Here is a 19,850-nt window from a genome sequence, read left to right on the forward strand (position 1 = left end):
CCCCTCCAGAGTATCCCACAGTGCCATTACCCTTCCTTCCAAATCCCTAACAGTACCAGTTGCTTCCGGTGGGACACCTGGGGCCACCCAAATTAAGACACCCCTACCAAAAAAGGAATATGAGGACCGAAACACCCAGAACCACCGCCTCCACTGTTTTTCCAATCTCTTAAGGTCTGCCTCCAGCAAATGAGTCTCCTGGAGTTACGCTCCAAAAACTGTCTCACCTGAGCCCTTTTTGCCCTCTTTCGCAAGCCACACACATTCCAGGTGCACACTCCTATCACACAGACGCCTATAGATCACCTCCAAAGATTTTTACTTTGGCATCCCGTTGCCAGACCTCATCACTCTGTCTGCTTGTCTAGTAATTCAAACCCGTCCGACTGGACACTAACAACCAAGAAACTAACTCCCGAAACCTCTGTATGGGAGCGAGGGAGATCTCAGGCCCCCTCGCATCGTATGCTCCTCAGTACAAGGCTTGGACCACATGCCTCCGGTAGTGGGATTGCCCCTTGCCCTTATGTAAGGTTAACCACGGTTGACTGCTACATAGATGGGACTACTGGGCAGGACACGGGGCATCCATCTTTTGTGCCCCCTTTCGACTCCATCTTGGGTAAACAGGCCTCACTGCGATAGTACAGCAATGCTCACCTCCCCTTCCACCGCAGCAGCCAAGGACAGAGAGACACACACACGAGGCGCGCAGGCAGCTGGTTGGCCCCACCCACTCCCCCTGCGAAGGAAAGCTCTGCGCTTCCATTCTCACGCTGAAGCCGGAGAAAGTTGCAACAATCAATATGCTACAGTTTTCTTCCTCTGAGATCACTGCTCGCCTGAGAACCAGCATGTGAACCAGAATGAGTTAAGCACTCTCTGCTCGATTCATTCCCATAAACGTGCCAGCCACCCATTCCCATTTTAGAACAATTTATTGCCATCTTGACCATGCACCCCCTGTAAGGTATTTCTTTCAAGTGCCAGACCCTCGCCTGTGCTGCAAAACCCACCCAATACACTCTTACTAACCTTAAGCATTTTTACTACTATATATGTTTTTACTTGTATGTGGAATTAGGCTCGGAGACAGGTAGATGCTGAAACAATATTTTATTCACTGCTTGAAGGGTAGCGTTATGTTTAAGGGAATTATTCTCAAGTCCTCCCGGTTAACTTCACTGGTGTCTTGGCCTTCCAAAATATAACGACGTTAGTCCTGGTCTGGTCTTATCTTGAGGTGTCCGGATAGGCCCACCACTCTGGTTCTCCCCTCTCTCCTTTCTCCGTATCCTGTGGAATGAGAGCAACCCATTAGTTTGGTTTGGCGCCCTTTTATCATAACAGGAGGTTTCAAATCCCCTCCAATCACTAGGAGCCTGGGCTAACCCCCTTCTCATTGGTTCCTGGGACGTTGTCCCGCCTCCCTTAAAGGTTGCCGCCCCGGGCTGTCGCCCTTCCCGTTCCCCTTGAGGTGGTGAGGGTTCACGTTGGCCATGCATCCGTGGCCGCGTGGTGTAAGGACGCATCCGGACGATGGGCGTCCTTCTCCAGCCACATGAAGTCCCGGCTCTATCAGAAGGAGCACGGAGGCGGCGATCCGGTCGCTGCTCTCCTGCGTCCCGGCACCACCGCGAGCATGGCTCCCCGTTCCCCGGACCGGAGTGGAACCCAGGTGAGTGTTCCGCGGGCCCGCCGCGGCTGTCCGCAGCGGCTTCTCTCACGGCTTTGCCGCGGCTGTCTATAGCGGTTCTTACCGCAGCGCCACCGCGGCCGCCAGCAACGCGGCTGTCCGCGGCGGCTTCCCCCTTCCTTGATACACCGGGAAGGGCGGGCATGCCGCCAGGGTGTCCAGCGTCTCCGGGCCCGTGCGGGTTGAGTGCACGCCGCGGCACCACCAGAGGCATGACTCCACACATCCCCACCCCGATCCCAGGCCGTTCGGGCCAGGGTGAGCATCTAGACAGATAGTCTGCCACTAGCTGGAATCTGGCAGGTCTGTGCAACGTGATGAAGTCGAAAGGCTGAAGGGAGAGAAACCAGCGGAGAACCCTCTGGTTAGTGTCCTTATGCTGAGCCAGCCATTGGAGGGGGGCATGGTCGGTATACAGGGTGAACCGGCGACCCAGCAGATAATACCGGAGTGAGTCAACGGCCCACTTGATGGCCAAGCACTCCTTCTCAATGGTCGAGTAAGCCGCCTCGTGGGGCAACAGTTTCCGACTGATGAAGCACATTGGTTGTAGATCCCCTCTGGTCTCCTGTGACAGTACAGCTCCTAATCCCTGGTTGGAGGAGTCTGTCTGTAAAAAGAAAGGTTTCTGGAAGTCCGGACAGCAGAGGACCGGGTTTGACGTGATCCGTCGCTTCAGGTCCGCTATGGCGTTCAAGGCACTTGGGTTGTTGGTCAGATTGGGATTCCCCTTGAGTCGTAACGCGTCTGTCAAAGGTGCGGCCACCGAGGAGAAGTCAGGGATGAACCTCCTGTAATACCCGATCAACCCCAGGAATGCTCGTATTTGTTTCCTGTTGGTGGGAGTCGGTATATCGCGTATAGCCTGGGTTTTGGACAACTGAGGTTTAAGCACTCCCCCACCCACTATGTGGCCCAGATATTTGGTTTCGTGGGTTCCCATCGTAGTCTTCTTGGGGTTGATATGTAACCCTGCCCTCTGTAAATCAGCTACTACTAGTTCCAGATGGTCCAGATGCGACCCCCAGGATTGGCTGTACACGACAATGTCGTCCAGGTAAGCAGCAGCGTATCCAGCATGCGGTCTTAGTATGATGTCCATCAGCCTCTGGAACGTGGCGGGGGCCCCATGGAGTCCAAAGGGTAGAACCTTGTATTGGTATAAGCCTTGAGGGGTGGAAAAGGCAGTTTTCTCCCTATCCTTGGTGTGTAGGGGTATCTGCCAATAGCCCTTGGTTAAATCCAGAGTGCTTAAGAATTGGGCTGCTCCAAGGCCCTCCAGTAGTTCGTCCATCCGAGGCATTGGATAGGTTTCGTATCGGGACACCGCATTTAACTGTCTGTAGTCCATACAGAAACGGACCGAACCGTCTGGTTTAGGAACGAGCACTATGGGGGACGACCAAATGCTGACAGATGGCTCGATGATATCCATCCGTAACATTTCATCCACCTTGGATTTAATGATGTTCCGCCTGGCTTCGGGTATCCGGTACGGTCTAAGCCTCACGGGTGGTCCGGGGTCCGTTTTGATTACATGTTCAAGCACGTTGGTTCGTCCAGGTAAGGAGGAAAAGGCATCAGCATAAGGGAACAGCCTGTTCCTAATGTCCGTCTTCATTTCGGGGGAAAGGGTGTCGCCCCAGTTGACTGCATCCAGGGTATGGGGAACAGTGTTCAGGATTTCTTCCGATTCGGGTTCCTCGATGCTCACAAAGGCGCCCAGAAGAGGCTCGTTCCATTTATTTTAGAAGGTTGATGTGATAGACCTTTTCTGGGGTAGTTCGATCGGGTTGTTGTACCCGGTAGGTCACTGGGCTTAGCACATCAATGATCTTGTAGGGCCCTCTCCATCTGGCTAAGAGCTTGTTGGTGCTGGTAGGTAGGAGTACCAATACCTGGTCCCCTGGGCTGAAGATTCTCATACGGCTCCCCTTGTTATAATTTCTTTCTTGAGTTGTTTGGGCATGACCAAGGTTGTTCTGGGCCAGTGTACGTAATGCGGTTAGGTGTTCCTTTAATTCCTCTGTATACTCGGTTAAGGACACCTCTTCCGTGGATTCCCACTCCTCCTTAACCAGGTCCAGTATCGTCCGAGGTTGTCTCCCAAACAAGAGCTCGAAGGGAGAAAAACCGGTGGAAGACTGTGGGGTGTCTCTTAACACCATTAACACCAGGGGGATCGCCCGATCCCAGTTTTTCCCGGTTGGTCCCGTCACCCTTCTTAGCATTTTTTTGATCATCTGGTTATAGCGTTCTACCAGCCCATCAGTTTGAGGATGGTATACTGAGGTTCTCAATTGTTTGATCTGTAGCTGTCCACATATTTGTTTTAGGAGGGTTGACATGAAATTAGTGCCCTGGTCGGTGATTATCTCGGAGGGTATCCCCACTCGGGCAAAGAACGGGATTAGTTGGTCGCATAATACCCGGGCCGATGTCCCCTTTAGGGGAAAGGCCTCTGGGTAGCGTAGTCGACTACGACCAATAAGTATTTATAACCGCGGCTGGCTGGTTCCAGGGGTCCCACTATGTCCATACCGATCCTCTGGAATGGGATCGAAATGAGGGGCATTTTCTGTAGTGGTGCCTTGGCGGGTAGGACCCCGCTGGTAAGCTGGCATGTGGAACAATTCTTGCAATGTCGGGCTACCTCGCCGTAAATACCAGGCCAGAAAAACCTCTTTAGAAGATTTTGTTGGGTCTTAAGGGAGGCAATGTGACCCCCACAGGGATGATTATGGGCCAGTTGTAGTACTATAAGACGGTGACTCTTCGGTAACACTAATTGTTCTTTTACGGCGCCATCATCACCCTTATACCTCCGGTATACGAGACCATTGCGTAGAAGGAACCCTGGGCCACTGGCCAGGTTGGGTTCCCCTTCCCGGGCTGCCCTTTCTCTGGCCACACGTAGGGTTGGGTCGGTTAGGGTCTCTCCCCTTATGGTGTCCTCGTTATCTTCAAGCTTCCAATCGATGGGTCGGGTCATATAACTGGCCTGACACCATGCCATCCGGGTCCGCCTTTTCCGCCCTGGTAGGGGTTCCCGGGAAACAGGGTCCGTTCCCGCAACATTGGGTTCGGGCGGGTCCTTCTCTTCCCTTAGGTCCCTTAAGGTTTGGTTGAAGTGGGGAAGGTCAGTCCCGATTACCACTGGGGTGGGACGACTAGGTAGGACGGCAACCCTCAAGGGAGTGGAGGTTTCTTTTAAGTCAATTACTACATCCTTCATTGGGTAACACTTGGTGTCCCCGTGAATGCATCGAATAGGTACCGTTACATTAGACAAGCAGGGAGAGTTACTCACGATTGGTGATATGGCCGTCTGCCTGCTGCCGCTGTCCAAGAGTGCACGTGATGGTCGGCCGTCGACACGAATGTCCACCACATAGGGTCCCAGGGCGCCCTCCTCGTCTATCGGGTTCAGGTAACCGATGTCCATGGGTTCAACCGGTCTTCTCCTGGGACAAAACCGGGCTATGTGGCCCCACTCGTTGTACTCACAACACTGCGATTGCTTGTAACCAGGTGTCGGCATCGGGGCCTTCTCTTCACTTCCTGGTCTCTTGTCCTCTGAGGGTTTCCACCTGAAGGGTAGGACTCGGCTACCCCTGATCACATGGGGGTCGGAAACCGGGATGGCAATGCGGGCTGATACTCCTGTGGGTGGTAGCCGGAAGTGACCTGCCTTCTGATACGCCAACGCTATGTCCACTGCTTCGGTTAGGGTGGGCCGATGGTGCTGCCTGACCCATTTCTGCATTTGCCCGGGCAGGGCTTCTATGAACTGTTCCAGTATGATTTTATCGAGCAGGGGTTGGTTAGCGGGGTTTGGAGCCAGCAACCACTTCTCGGCTAGGTCTTTTATCCTATAATACAGCTGGCGTGGGCTTTCCCCAGCCCTGAGTCTGGCTTCCCTTAGCTGGATCCGGTATGCTTCATCGTCCAGTCCTAAACGGTCTAGCACTGCGGCCTTGATCTCTCCGTACGGCGTATTGCCGTTGGGGTTTACCGCCTGGTAGGCGCCCTGCATCACCCCAGATAGAAGGGGGGCGACATATTGACCCCACCGGCCTAGAGGCCATTGCGCGTTCCTGGCTATGCGCTCGAAACTGGTAAAGAAAAAGGCAGGGTCCTCCCCGTCCCTATACTTCTGCAGGAGGGCCGAGGGCACCAGTGGTTGGTTTCTCGTATTGGCTACTGCATCTGTGAGACGGGTTATGGTCTCATGCTGTTTGTCCTGCGCAGTGGTCTGTATAGTACCTTGCAGCTGGATGGCCTGTTGAAAGGCTTGCCGATCCGCAGCTGCTTGTTGTGACTGTAGCTGCACCATCTGTTGCAATTGCTGTTGACCCTCGGTCAGGGTCTTTATCAATGCCTCCATAGCGCTGTCAGAATCCCACCTTCGTCGCCAGTGTGGAATTAGGCTCGGAGACAGGTAGATGCTGAAACAATATTTTATTCACTGCTTGAAGGGTAGCGTTATGTTTAAGGGAATTATTCTCAAGTCCTCCCGGTTAACTTCACCGGTGTCTTGGCCTTCCAAAATATAACGATGTTAGTCCTGGTCTGGTCTTATCTTGAGGTGTCCGGATAGGCCCACCACTCTGGTTCTCCCCTCTCTCCTTACTCCGTATCCTGTGGAATGAGAGCAACCCATTAGTTTGGTTTGGCGCCCTTTTATCATAACAGGAGGTTTCAAATTCCCTCCAATCACTAGGAGCCTGGGCTATCCCCTTCTCATTGGTTCCTGGGACGTTGTCCCGCCTCCCTTAAAGGTTGCCGCCCCGGGCTGTCGCCCTTCCCGTTCCCCTTGAGGTGGTGAGGGTTCACGTTGGCCATGCATCCGTGGCCGCGTGGTGTAAGGACGCATCCGGACGATGGGCGTCCTTCTCCAGCCACATGAAGTCCCGGCTCTATCAGAAGGAGCACGGAGGCGGCGATCCGGTCGCTGCTCTCCTGCGTCCCAGCACCACCGCGAGCATGGCTCCCCGTTCCCCGGACCGGAGTGGAACCCAGGTGAGTGTTCCGCGGGCCCGCCGCGGCTGTCCGCAGCGGCTTCTCTCACGGCTTCGCCGCGGCTGTCTATAGCGGTTCTTACCGCAGCGCCGCCGCGGCCGCCAGCAACGCGGCTGTCCGCGGCGGCTTCCCCCTTCCTTGATACACCGGGAAGGGCGGGCATGCCGCCAGGGTGTCCAGCGTCTCCGGGCCCGTGCGGGTTGAGTGCACGCCGCGGCACCACCAGAGGCATGACTCCACATTGTACTAATGAGTTTGAAACCTAGGAAAAGATGCGAAACACAGCCTGATTCTTCTACATACACAATAAGGTCAAGGGCTCCAATTAAAGCCACGAATGACCCAATTGTACTGACAATCATTGTGTGTGACTTATGTAGAAATGTGAAAAGTAGCATTAAATGTTTTAGATAATTTGTTATTCAGTGTTTTTTCGAATGCAATATATTAGCTTAGGTAGTGACCACAGTGACCGGACCCTGACCTGCGTGGAGCACAAGATATTTGACGTCTGTCATCTCGTCAGCCACTCAGCCAACCAGAAGGAAGAGATGCCACCCACACCTACAGCACCACACGGTCTGGCCAATCGGGTCCATTTACCATGTTTTGTTAGAGTTACTTTAATTAATATAAATACAAGCACGGATGTAAATGATGGTGGGAGGTTTTTTTTGGGTTATTTCCTAGCTGGAGAAATAAACCATCCTTTGAACTCTTGCAGCCGGGTCTCAGTGCCTCCTTCCCCGACAAGGGGTTGTGTCGGTATTTTATTTTCTCTCACACGTAGTAAGCCGGGGAAGGGCACCTACACCTCCTAGGGTCTCCCCACCCTGCACTCCCCCGCAACAACCTTCCCCACCCTCTCAAACCTCCCACCCCCCAACATTTTCCTCCCTGAACCCCTGCTGCGCCCTGCGTGATCGAACCCCCCCTCCCCCCGCCACTACCTCCGGACATCAGACCTTGGTCACTGAGAAGGGAGCCAGCCAGCGCTCCCCTATAATACCCGTTTAGACTTTCAGTATGCATCACGCCTTCCCCACCCTAGACAAGACAGCCCCAGGGAAGCAGAGTGCACAGCTAGTTCATATTTCTCCCAACCATGGCTATTACATTAAATCCCTGCTTTCTGCAAAGCCGGATGAGTCGACAGCATATCTAGCCAAGTCCCTGCCTCCTGAAATGAGACTTCCCATCGTCCAACACTTTCAGCTTTGCCGGGAAGATCGTGTATTTTAAATTTGCCTCTCGCAGGCAGTGACGTATCCCATCAAACGACCCCCTCTGCCTTTGGACATCCTGTGTGAAATCGGGAAAAATTGAGATCTTTGTATAAGCCATTTCAAAACGGCCCACTCTGCATGCATGCCTCCTACAGGATTGCATCTCGATCTCTGAAATTAAGCAATTTAGCCACCATTGCTCTCGGATAATCACCTGGAGGTGGGGGCCGACTTGGTACCCCGATCAATCTTAAACAGTTTGGAGAGGCCTCTAACTTTTACCCTCTCCAAGATCAACTTCTCCACGTACAGTTTCCACACAGGCCCTCCTCGCCTTCCGGTACCCCGACCAGACAGATGTTGCATCTGCGGGAGCATCCTTCTGCATCTTTTGCCCTAGTTTCTAGGGTCCTCGTCACCCCACCAGGCCCACACCAGGTTCTGCAGCGTTGCCAGCTCATCCTCCACGAAGCTCACAATCTGCTCAAATTCCGTCACTCTCTCACAGAATTTCCACAGATCTGCTCTTAGCAGGGAGACCTCCACTCCCCACCTCCTTAACCTCGCCTTATAGTGATGACCTAGAGTCTTGTATGGATGCCAAAAGGCTCTCCATGGTCACACCTCCCGAGTCTTCGGGGGGGACCCTTCTGGCCTCCGCCAAAGTCGCCACGGCATGCTGGCTCGCTTTGGGCCCTGCCCCCACATAATGCCAGGTGGCAGAGCAGTGACAGTTAGTCGTATCCTAGGTGATTACCACAACGTCCCCAAGCCATGTAATCCAGATACCGTCTCAGAAGAGCGGTCTCCCCCGTGGCACTGTATAGAGCTCCACTCCTCCAACGTTCCCCCTCCTGATGGGAGCTAGGAGGTTACAGTCACTCATCTCTGAGAGAGCAACAAATCCCTGGGATCCTTCAATGGGGCCTGCTGCCCCTTCCAGATGACTGACTGTAGGGCAACTCCGCAGCATCTCACAATGCCACACCGCTATGTTTACCTGCAGCACCTGCTAAAGCAGTCGTGCGGGGGCTCCTACGTCGCCAGGCCTCCTCTGTCCGTGTGCTTCAGCACGCACTCCGGCTCACCCTCAGGATGTGCTGGGGAGCCGGCACATCACCACTGTGTCCGGCTCCGCCTATCGCCGGCTGCCTCCACAATGCAGTCATTGATGTGTCACTGCCCCCTCATCCGCTCAGCGGGTGGCTCACTCCACACCTCATCTGTCGGTACAGCCCCGACAAGGCCAGGCTGCAAAGTTCCTGTGGCAAGATGGCGCTGTCAGCTTCCTTGATTACGAGGTGCCGCCTCTCACGGTCCTCCCGAAAACTGTTTCGGAGGATCAAGTTCCTCCACACCTCTGTCGCAACAATAGTCTGCTTTTAGGCAGGTTTGGCAGGATATTTCACAGGATTTGTAACGGGCGGCCCGGGAGCACCAGCAAAGCACGTCTACACCAGACGGCTGCTGGCCAGGTCACCCGTCATTTAGTATGTTTAGCTTTATGATGGCCCGATTAGTCAAGCTCTTCTAGTTTAAGCTCTCTACAATAAACAGTTTTTTTTGTCTAACACTTGTTCAGGCTGTATTTTCTGATGCCAAATAAGTCCACCACTGCAATGAGAAATGTATTGTTTTGAGCTATGTATTATTTGTTCTTAGAAATTAAGTAAAAATAAATGTTAAAGGGTAGCATGAACTCAGACTCAGGCTTGGCCTCAGGCCTCCTCCCTCTGGCTCTCTATTTGAATATCTGGCCTAAAGAATTGGTCATATGCTCTACTCCCACCACAAAGTAGTCTGTCCATGTCGTCCCAGATATGGGCAGTGGTGAAAAAAAGCTCTCTGTATGAAAACATTGAGCCTATAATCACAGTATTATATTTCTTTTACAGAGTGCAGGCAGTCCTGACCATAGTCGCGTTACACCTGGACTACATGAACAGTGTCTATCAGGGGATACCCATTGCAAAGCCTCCAGAGGATTTGGCAAAGCTGGCTCATAATTTACTCTGGCTTAAGGAAACCGTTCACAACACTTGTGCTCACTAGAGGGATTTAAATCACTGGGCATGATAGAAAGGATAGTTAATCTAGCAGGACCATGCTTTCTATGAAAAGCAGAACATAAATTAAAGGGTATTCTGGAGGAGAGCTTAGTAGCAACACGTTTGTCTTGGAAGCCGAGAAACACAGGTTTGAATCATGGTCACTCACTCCAGTATTAAGCATGTAATAAATTATTAATTATCAGCCAACATGTGCCCACTGCTTGGAAAGTACAACTCTTGGTTCTCCATAAATTAAAATAAATTAATAACTGGGAGCCATACTTGTCCACCCTCTTCTGAGAAAATTCCACTACTGGAACTCTGTACACCCCATATGTTGAGGAATGTGCTGAAGGGAGTACAGTTGGCAATGCAGTCGCTCAGATCAGCTTTGACTTACCATGTGGTAAACAAATGGGTTAATGCCATCTGAACGACTGCATTACCAACCTTACTCCCTTCAGCACATCCCCTAGATTTACACTTCATAATAAAGTAAATACAACACACAATCATACCTGCATAATGAAGTGACGATGACATGGGTTCACTAATGATATCTCTTCTTTGTCCAGGTGTTTTCTAAACTGTCTCAGGTAATCATTTTGCCGAGTGATATCGGTGGCGAGAATTAGTGAGCCTATCTGACGTTCCATGCGCTGCCTGGGACCAAAAGTGTAAGATATTTAGTAACATATAAATATTAAAGAGCTAAACACATTTTACGGTTAAAATTAGCTTTTGTGAACCAAACAAAAATTCATAAATTAAATGATCATGCATAGACAGAATGGGATTATAGATTCTAAATTTCAGTAGCATTTACGAAAAAACAGAAAAGCAATGGTGCAAGAATGCAAGCTTTACCAGTTCGAGAAATTACATATCACTAATGTATAAGAGTCATGTGCCTACCAGCGACATTAAAAGTCAACATTCTTCCGGACACAGGGAGGAACTTTAACATGATTCCACAAACACAAAAGATGGAATGAAACACTACTGCAATGTAGAAGTGTTGTGCTGTGTTGATGGGTGGGTCGAAGTTCTAGGTCGTGACTGGAGCTGTTGGGGACTCCTTAATATTGAGGGTGTGGTAGTACAGATAGTTATCTTATAGTGACAGCTGGTTTTCCCTACAGGTTTGTTTGCCTTTTCTTCAGTGAAAAGGATGCAATTGTGAGATTTGAAGTCAAACAATGCATCCCACTATCCCGCTGCAAGTACTGAGTGATACCTGCCGCAGGTTCAAAATTGGTGCCAGACATTACCTGATGGAAGCAATGGCCATTAACCCTCTGGCTAGTAAACAGCCAATCCTACTCAGGAGTGTGCTTTCTAGCAACCTAGTGTGCCAGTCTCAGCAGCCATATTTGCACGGTTGAAGGATGTATTTGATGTAGGTATGCTATTGTTTTTTAAATAGATGTATGCATCTCTTTTTCAGTCATTTGCAAGGTCAGCAGTGACTGACCTATGCCTTGTTGCATGACCAGCAATGTAAGAGTTTAACAGTGCGTCCTAAAGAGATTGGAATAGACGTTCTCATTAATGGATAGAGGCAAGGCGATTACAAAACTTTGGCACGAAGGCTTTGTGCATAGATACAAACTAGCTTGATTTGGAGATTGGAGAAATTACTTGTGGTAATGGGGTTAACTGTTTAATAAGATAATGGGTATGATGGAGGAACATTTTGTGATGAAAACAGATGTAGTCCTGGCAAGACATTTCTCTATTATAAGCAGATTCAAGCTTAGAACAGACAGGTGTTTATGCTCAACAAAACTATGACAACATAAAATTAAACCGCTGGAGTGCACTAAAGAGCCCTAACCTGCATGGCGTAGTTGTAAAAATAACAGGTCCACGCTGCAAACAACTCAATTCCTTGTACAAAGTTCAATTATTTTAAACACATCCTGCAAAAAGTCACGGATAGTATCTCTGATATTTAAAAAGCAAGTTCATGTAGAACAAAAAACACATGTGTAATTATTATGCATACAAAGTAATGGAAACAAAAAATGCATTTGCATAAGAAAATAAACAAAATACAAGGTAATACAATGACAAAAAATGACAAGAACTTTACAAACAATATATCTGGAATTAGTTCTTATTCTTCTAGTCGCTGATGTTGTAACTTTATATTTCAAAAGGGTCTTGAATCTAAACCTCCGCCACCCAGTCTGCATGATAAGTAAATATTCATGCACTTGGGTCTGCCTACGTGTGTGTCAGCATCTTAATTTTTTACAATGCCCTTTCCAGTATGCAGGGCAAAATACACGTTTTGGCCCGCCAACTGTTTGCCATCCACTAGCGCCTTCCTCAGGGCAGGAGAAACAACCCTAGGGGGGAAGCAGACAAACAACTGGTTCAGAGTAATGTTCCGGAAAATGCTTAAATATGAGATCCTATCAATCAGATATAGTGGACTGCCCACTTTGTCATAACTCCCCAAATGAACACTTACCCTGTAATTTCAACAAGGAGAATGGGGATTCCAAAATGATGGGGTCCTCTGGGCATGGGGGCACCCAATCTTGAAAGAGCAGCCTGATGCCTCAATCAGTGCTTTCTGGGAATAATATAGGGATCTGTCAAAGATAAGTAGTTTTAAGTGTTCTGAAAATGCTGCAGAGTGGTATATCAAGTGCAATTTGGGCGAAAAATTAAATTAAAAACTAATGGTGGAATACCCTATTACTTCGGTAACAATTGGGAATCCTAATTCTTAAAGTGTTGGCAGCGCAGAATTAATAGTATTAGAAGTACTAAATAGTAACTATGATGTATAAAATATTCGAAACCTTGCTTCTAATGGCGCATACCTCTGAAGTTTGTCCTGTACATATGACTGTACTGGCATGGCAGCTCCTGTTGCCGTTATTTGTTAATTCGTGAGGATGCGAGCAGTGCCCAATACCGGATCTATTGTGTCCTATGACATAACATCTGGAGGTGGCTATTATGCTAGTCTGTACGCGTGCAGCCTAGGTTCAAATATAGTAATGGATTGCGTGTACATACCTTGATCTCTCCCTCAATAGTTGTCCTGGAACGTGCGTCCTGTCGGTGAAAAATCCCAATGGACTGCGAGCGCTGTTATGACAGTCTAATACCGACTGCTGTGGAATGAATCACAATGCTGCATGCAGCGCGGCGTATGCGTTTATATGTGGTCATGGCAACCATGGAAACGTAGTTTTGCTTTTAGTTGCCACGTAAAAGATTCACTGGAATTGTTTTCACTGAGACGTGTGCGTATTAAGCCTGCAAAAAGAGGCAGATTTCATACACGTACAACCTGTAGTCAAATGTGAAGGACCCATGTATATGCAATTAAGCCTCAAGGAGGCAAGTTCTTGTGTATGTATAACCTGCTGGGAGTTATCAGAGGTCTGTTAAATAATCCATAACAGTAGATGTGGCAGAATTAATCCAGTCTCTAGGAAACTTAGTGCCGCTTTTAGTTGCCACGTGAGTGATTCACTGGAATTGTATTCACTGAGACGTGTGCGTGTAAGGTCTGCAAAAGGGAGGGATTTTGTGCACGTACAAACTATAGTCAACTGTCAGAAGCCAGTTTAATTGACCGTGCCGATTAGTGTCAACATGGCAAGAAAATATGGGGAAAAACTCAATTTCTGAAGCACGCAGGTATATGCAATTAAGTCTCCAGGGGGCAAGTTCTTGTGCATGTATGAACTACTATGAGTTATTCCTGTCTCTTAGATAGGATGATGCTGTACAGTGCTGATGCCTGAAAAGCGGTATTGCCACTAAAAGGATTCAAACCATGATTGTGAACCACCATGCTGTGGTGCAGAAGTCGGAATGAAGTTGAAAGGGGGCCCTAGGTGATCCTGACGTCTATGGAAACAAGGCGGGTCACCACACACGATAGAGACGCCAGGCACGAGGTTATATTCCCAAAGCTAGGGTTTTATTGCAAAGCAAAAGTCTCAGTTGGCCAACTCGGTCTCACGCCCCGCGACGTGTATCACTAGACCTTGAGGGACGCAAGAGAGTGAATTACGTACATCAGTTACATATATACAAAATGCATATCAAACAATCAGCTATGACATGGTTAACACCCCCCCCCCCTTTATTGGGTTTCTTTGAACTTGGTGTGATGATGGACATCTCCGACCACTATGACACCGTCAAACATCTATTCTAGTAACAATTTGCAATTTGTGAGTGCAAAGGCATCTTTCGGTTATTGAATAGAACACAGCGCTTCTGTTCTTGGAAGCGAACTACATACGGGGGGGGGGAGTTGCATTCCGGACCTTGCAATCCATCAGGTGCTATTCGCGACCTGGGAGCCGACATGCTCTAGCGGGCTCAGCAAAGGGGGGCCGTTAGAACAGCATAATTCAAGCCTTTAGCGGTATTATTCTAACATATTCTACCATATAACGAGACTGGCTGGCAGCTGTGAAATGATTAAATGCCCTGCAGCTCTGCTTCAAGGCTACATTCGGGAGGGAGCCGGGCATTCTTCCTGGCGCTGCCTACGTTTGTGTTTCAATGAACTCTTGTTATCCTCATGGCCCTGCGGCCTTGTCCTTTTCCCATACAGACAACAATGTTCCACAGTCGAGCAGTGTAAGCGGAAAATATACTGCGAAGCAATAGGAACAGAAGCAAATGAGCAATGGTTAGAAAACAAAATGGCGATTCTTGCTACATCAAAATGGCCGTTCATTGGCAAACTCGAAAACCTATATTCTGTCGTATCGTGCACGAGACGGTTGGCCCACGGCCACCAAAATGTGTTTGCAGTCTCATAGTAGAGGTATCCGTATTTCTGGACTGACAAAGTGTATAGATCATGCTCAAAGAATAAATAAGACAACATTCTGTGGATCAAGAAAATGTTTAAAAATAAAAATTAGGACGAGGGTGGACAGCAAGTAATATATGAGGCAACAATTCCTCATTTAAACCTTTGTGGTAAGTATCTAGTCTGTATATCCATTGGGCCTCTTTTTGTAAAAGGCTTTGCATGACATTTGAAGATTCTTTAACAACATCGAGGACCCAACATGTGATGTCATTTACTGTTTGCTGATACTCTATGTAGTGGTTCACTAGGGGTGCGCTCAAGTTTTTACAGCGTATACTCGACCTGTGTTCGCAAATCCTTGTGTATAGGTCTGGTGGTTTGGCCTATGTATCTCAAGCCACACGGGCACTCAATACAGTAAATCACTTGTTTGGTTTTGCAATTGGTTAGGTTTCGTAGGGTTCGGGTTTGGCTACCAAAACAAAAAATTCCTTCATCTTTTTAGTGAACTTGCAAGCTGTGCAATTACCACGTGGATAGTGTCTAGTGGTCGTTCTGAGGTCCCATAGGTCACATCATGGTGTTGGCTTGACGAATTTGGCGAATTTGGAGTGAACCAATTTATCTCCTATGTGCTATGTGCTTGGCTCGTTTAAAGGCGAACCTAGGTACAGGTTCACCAGGGAGACGAAGCCTGGCTAGAGGTCAATATTTATAGATCAATTTACGGACTTAAAATGTGTGTGCTCCATACGTGATGATACAGGTCATCCTTTTGTCCACTTGGTTGTCAGCATTTTTGGGGGTTTGTAGAGCATCTGTCAGTGAACCTTGCTTGGCGGACTCCCTGTGGGCTCCGTCATGTAGCTGCATAAATCCTGAAATTGCTGCAGTTTACAAGACCCTCTGCTGGCCGTGAGTGGCCAGAAGCATTTCAGAAGGCTGCTGGAGGAGACTGGTTGCCCATTGCTGTCAGACAACACGGTCAGTGGTCATATTTTTCCCAGTGCCCCCACCGGCATGGGCTGCGGCCTGAAACAATGTGGTGCACCGGGACTGGATGGCCCGGCCCAGTGGACGGAAGAGTGTGTGGCAGGACCAGATCCTTGGCTGTAGATCCGGCTCTAGATGGGGACTGTAACGCCTACACACACGCATCTGGTGAGACCGCTGATCCCCTCCAGGCCCCACGACAGGGGCAGCAGCCGCCCCCTCAGCGTTGGGGGGGTGTGTGGTGAGGACACCGCCACAACCCAGGTTTCCGAGCTCAGGCCTAGACTCTGCAACTTCCCGGCCCAGACTGAAGGGAGCCCCCGGGACCAGAAGCATCTGGCTGAGGCCGCACAAATGGGGCTGAATGGAGTACCGTGACTGAAACTGCATGCGCCCCCAGGGGACTGAGAGAAACCAAAGGGTGTCTCACCTACTAGTCTTAGGGGATCTCTCTCTAAGGTGGCCAGGGCACAGCAATGGGGTGTACCAGTGCGGGAACATCACCTGGGTGAATGGTCTTCAGGGAGTGGGGGTGAGGCGACCGATGGTGAGACACGTATTCCCTTTTTCCTGTATAGATGACCCATCCTATTTTATAGGATTCTCCACTGTTCCAACCCCCCCCCACACCCCTTTTCACACAAACACTGGGCCGAGGAGGAGGGCAAATGAGAGCAAGGAGGCTAACCCTTACACATTACATTGGACATGTCCCGTTAATCGGGTCAGGCAAAGTCAGGCACTTGACTGTGCATACATATGATACCAATTAGCTCTCCTCACACGGATAAAAGGCGGAACATACAGACTCTCTGTGCAAGGTGGCACACGAGCAAGATCATAACTTCCGGGGCAAAAGCGAACCTACTGAAGGAACAAGTTACTTACCTGTAACTGTTGTTCTCCAGCATGGGTCTGGCATGGATTCACATGCTCATGAATATTCCCCGTCGTCAGGCCGGGAATCCTCGGTAAAGAAATAAAATCAATTTAGTTTCTGAACTGTCTACTAGTAACCAATCACTGGTCTCTGGGTCATACTGCCCCCAGCCAATGACTGCCCTCTACTTAAGCCCCTCCTCTGGCAGCCATCTTTAGATTCGGTAGCACGTAAAGTGGCAGTAGGACCAAGTGAAGGGCCGCAGAGGGGTAGCAGGGAGGGTTCGCATGTTAATCCATGCCAGACCCATGCTGGAGAACAACAGTTACAGGTAAGTAACTTGTTCCTTCTCCAGCATGGGGTCTGGCATGGATTCACATGCTCATGAATATAAGAATACATAGCAGTACACACAAGCACAACCACGGGAGGTTGCAAGGCTCAACATTAAGCAATATATCAACTCAACATTAAGTATCTCTTACCTCCTCACCAGGCTCACCTTAAGCGAACAGGTTGCGCAGCACTGCCTGGCCGACACTGGACTCCTCCCTGGAATCCAGGTCGACGAAGTAGAATCTCGTGAAGGTGTGCGTCGACCTCCACATAGCAGCCCTGCAGATATCTAGCAGGGGCACACCAGACAAGAACGCTGTGGTAGCAGCTATCGCTCTGGTTGAATGGGCTATCGGACGGCCGGGCAACGGTCGGTTCGCCAACCGGTGACAGTGCATGATGCAGCCGGAGAGCCATCTGGAAACGGAAGTCTTCGAGAGGGCCTTCCCTTGGTTCACAGGTCCAAAGTTCACAAACAGCTGTGATGTCATCCGAAAACGCTTTGTGCGGTCCACGTAGAACTTCAGCGCACTAGCCACATCCAGCGAGTGCAAAGTCCTCTCACCCGGCGACGGGAAGAAAACAGGTAACACCAAGGGCTCATTGAGATGGAACTCTGACGGAATGAAGGAGGGGGGCATCCTCAGCACCACCCTCGTATCGTGAAAGTCAAGTATGGCGGTTTACAGGCGAGGGCCTGGATCTCTCCCACTCGTTGTGCGGAGGTGATGGCCACAAGAAATGCTTTCAACGGTACCGAATGCAGAGGCTTGAATGGCGGCCCCATGACTCCTTCACCAGGTGATGGGACCAGAGAGATGATCGCCCCGGGGTCCAGGAGTAGTGGGAGATCGCCGCTAGATGGATCTTGATGGAGGCGTGCGCTAGCCCCGCCTTGGCCAGCGACCGTAGGTACAGCAACACCTGAGGTGCCGTAATCCGCAGAGGGTTAATCATCTCTGCACGGCACCAAACAGAGAACCTCTTCCATTTGTGTCCATAACACTTGAGAATCGAGGGCGCCCTGGCCTTTGCAAGCATCTCCTTGCAGTCCGCCGGGATATCGTACCCTCCAAACTCTAGCGCTGCAGGAGCCAGGCCTGCAAGTTCAGCGACGCCGGATTGTGGTGGTGGATGGCGCCTCCTTCTCCAATGAGGAGATCCACGCCCGTCGGCAGTTTGACTGGGGGTGGGGGGACGCTGACATGTCCAGAAGGTCCGGGAACCAGATCTGCCTCGGCCACACCGGTTGACCGTTTGAGTTGGTTGATGAGTCGCAGCAGCAACGGCAACGGAGGGAACGCATACAGGAACAGGCCGTCCCAGGGGAACGAGAAGGCATCGACCATGCACCCCGGCTGGGGAAACCTGCTGGCGAACCTCTGGCACTTGGTGTTCACCGCCGTCACAAACAAGTCAATCTGGGGATTGCCCCATCGTCGGAAGAGGAGGTCCACTTGATCCTGTCGCAGTTCCCACTCGTGGCACGAGAGCAGCTCCCTGCTGAGTGCGGCGGCAATGGTGTTTTTGATTCCTGCCAGGTAGAAGGGTACCAGAAACATCCCTTGGGCGACAGCCCAATGCCACAAGTCCTGGGCCTCCTTGGACAGGGATGGGGATGGGGATCTGGTGCCTCCCTGCTTCCGGATGTAAAACATTGTTGCGGTGTTGTTGGTGAAGATCCTCACCACCTTGAGCTTGAGGGATGGAAGGAACGACCGGAGGGCCCAGAACACGGCTCAGAGCTCCAGGACGTTGATGTGTAGTGACCTCCCCTCCGGTAGCCAAAGGCCTCTTAAATGGAGATCTCCAGAGAGAGCCCCCCATCCCTCCAGGGAGGCATCCGTCGTCACCGTCTCCTGATGGGCCGGGGTCTGGAAGTCCATACCCGCCATCAGATGCGCGTGGGTGCCCCACCACCGGATCGCTTGTCGAAAGGTCTCGTTGAGTGCGATGCTGTCTTCGAAGTTGCCTGTCGCTTGTATCCAACGGGCGTCGAGGAACTCCTGCAGTGGTCGCATCCCTAGTCTGCAAAGGTGCACGAGGTAAATGCAGGAGGACATCATGCCGAGCAGGGACTTGACGGACCTCACCTTGGCCACTTCCATGGTCGACATCGATTGCACCTTGCCTAGGATGGCCTTTGTCCTTTCCTCCGACGGAGATGCTAGTCACGCCACTGCGTCGACCGTGGCTCCCAGGAACAGGGCTACTTGCGACAGTACCAGGTGGGATTTTGTGAAGTTGATCGAAAATCCCAGAACCGTGAGCAGTTGGACGGTCTACCTTGTGTGTTCGACAGCGAGTTCCCTTGACTCTGCTGGATGAGCCAGTCGTCCAGGTAAGGGTAGACGTGAATTCCCCTGTAGGCGCAGCTGCGCTGCCACCGGTGCTAGGCACTTGGTGAACAACCTGGGCGCCGACTTCAGTCCGAAGGGAAGGGCCTTGAACTGGTAGTGCCGTCCTTGGACTACGAATTGCAGAAACTTTCGATGTTTTTTCAAGATGGGGATGTGAAAGTAGGCGTCCTCCAAGTCCAGCGACGATAGGAAGTCACCATCCTCCTGTTGTCCCAGCACGTGTTGGAGGGTGACCACCTGGAACTTCTGGGACCTGATATACTTGTTTAGATGAAGGTCCAGGGTGGGTCGCCAACCGCCAGTCCTATTCCTTACGAGGAAGTACCGCGAGTATACTCCGGAGCCTCTTTGGGACGAGCTTGATGGATCCCTTATTTAACATCGCTCATACCTCCACGAGTAGTTGTGGGACGTGGTTTTCCTTTCTGGCCACAGGTGGAAGACGGGACACTTCCTTAGAAATTCCAGTGTGTGCCCGCGGG

General features: G+C 50.5%; 1 protein-coding gene across 2 annotated transcripts in view; it reads right to left on the reverse strand.

The window, feature by feature from the left end:
* Positions 1–19,850, reverse strand: part of PDE7A (phosphodiesterase 7A) — a 1,871,135-nt gene that overhangs the window by 296,490 nt on the left and 1,554,795 nt on the right. For both annotated transcript variants that reach the window (XM_069621123.1, XM_069621122.1), the window contains one exon: positions 10,514–10,658. In XM_069621123.1, coding sequence (XP_069477224.1) covers positions 10,514–10,658 — 145 coding nt within the window. The remainder of the gene's footprint in view (positions 1–10,513; positions 10,659–19,850) is intronic.

This window comes from Ambystoma mexicanum, chromosome 5q (assembly GCF_040938575.1).
Source record: "Ambystoma mexicanum isolate Mex_15411 chromosome 5q, UKY_AmexF1_1, whole genome shotgun sequence".
Classification (NCBI taxonomy): Eukaryota; Metazoa; Chordata; class Amphibia; order Caudata; family Ambystomatidae; genus Ambystoma; species Ambystoma mexicanum.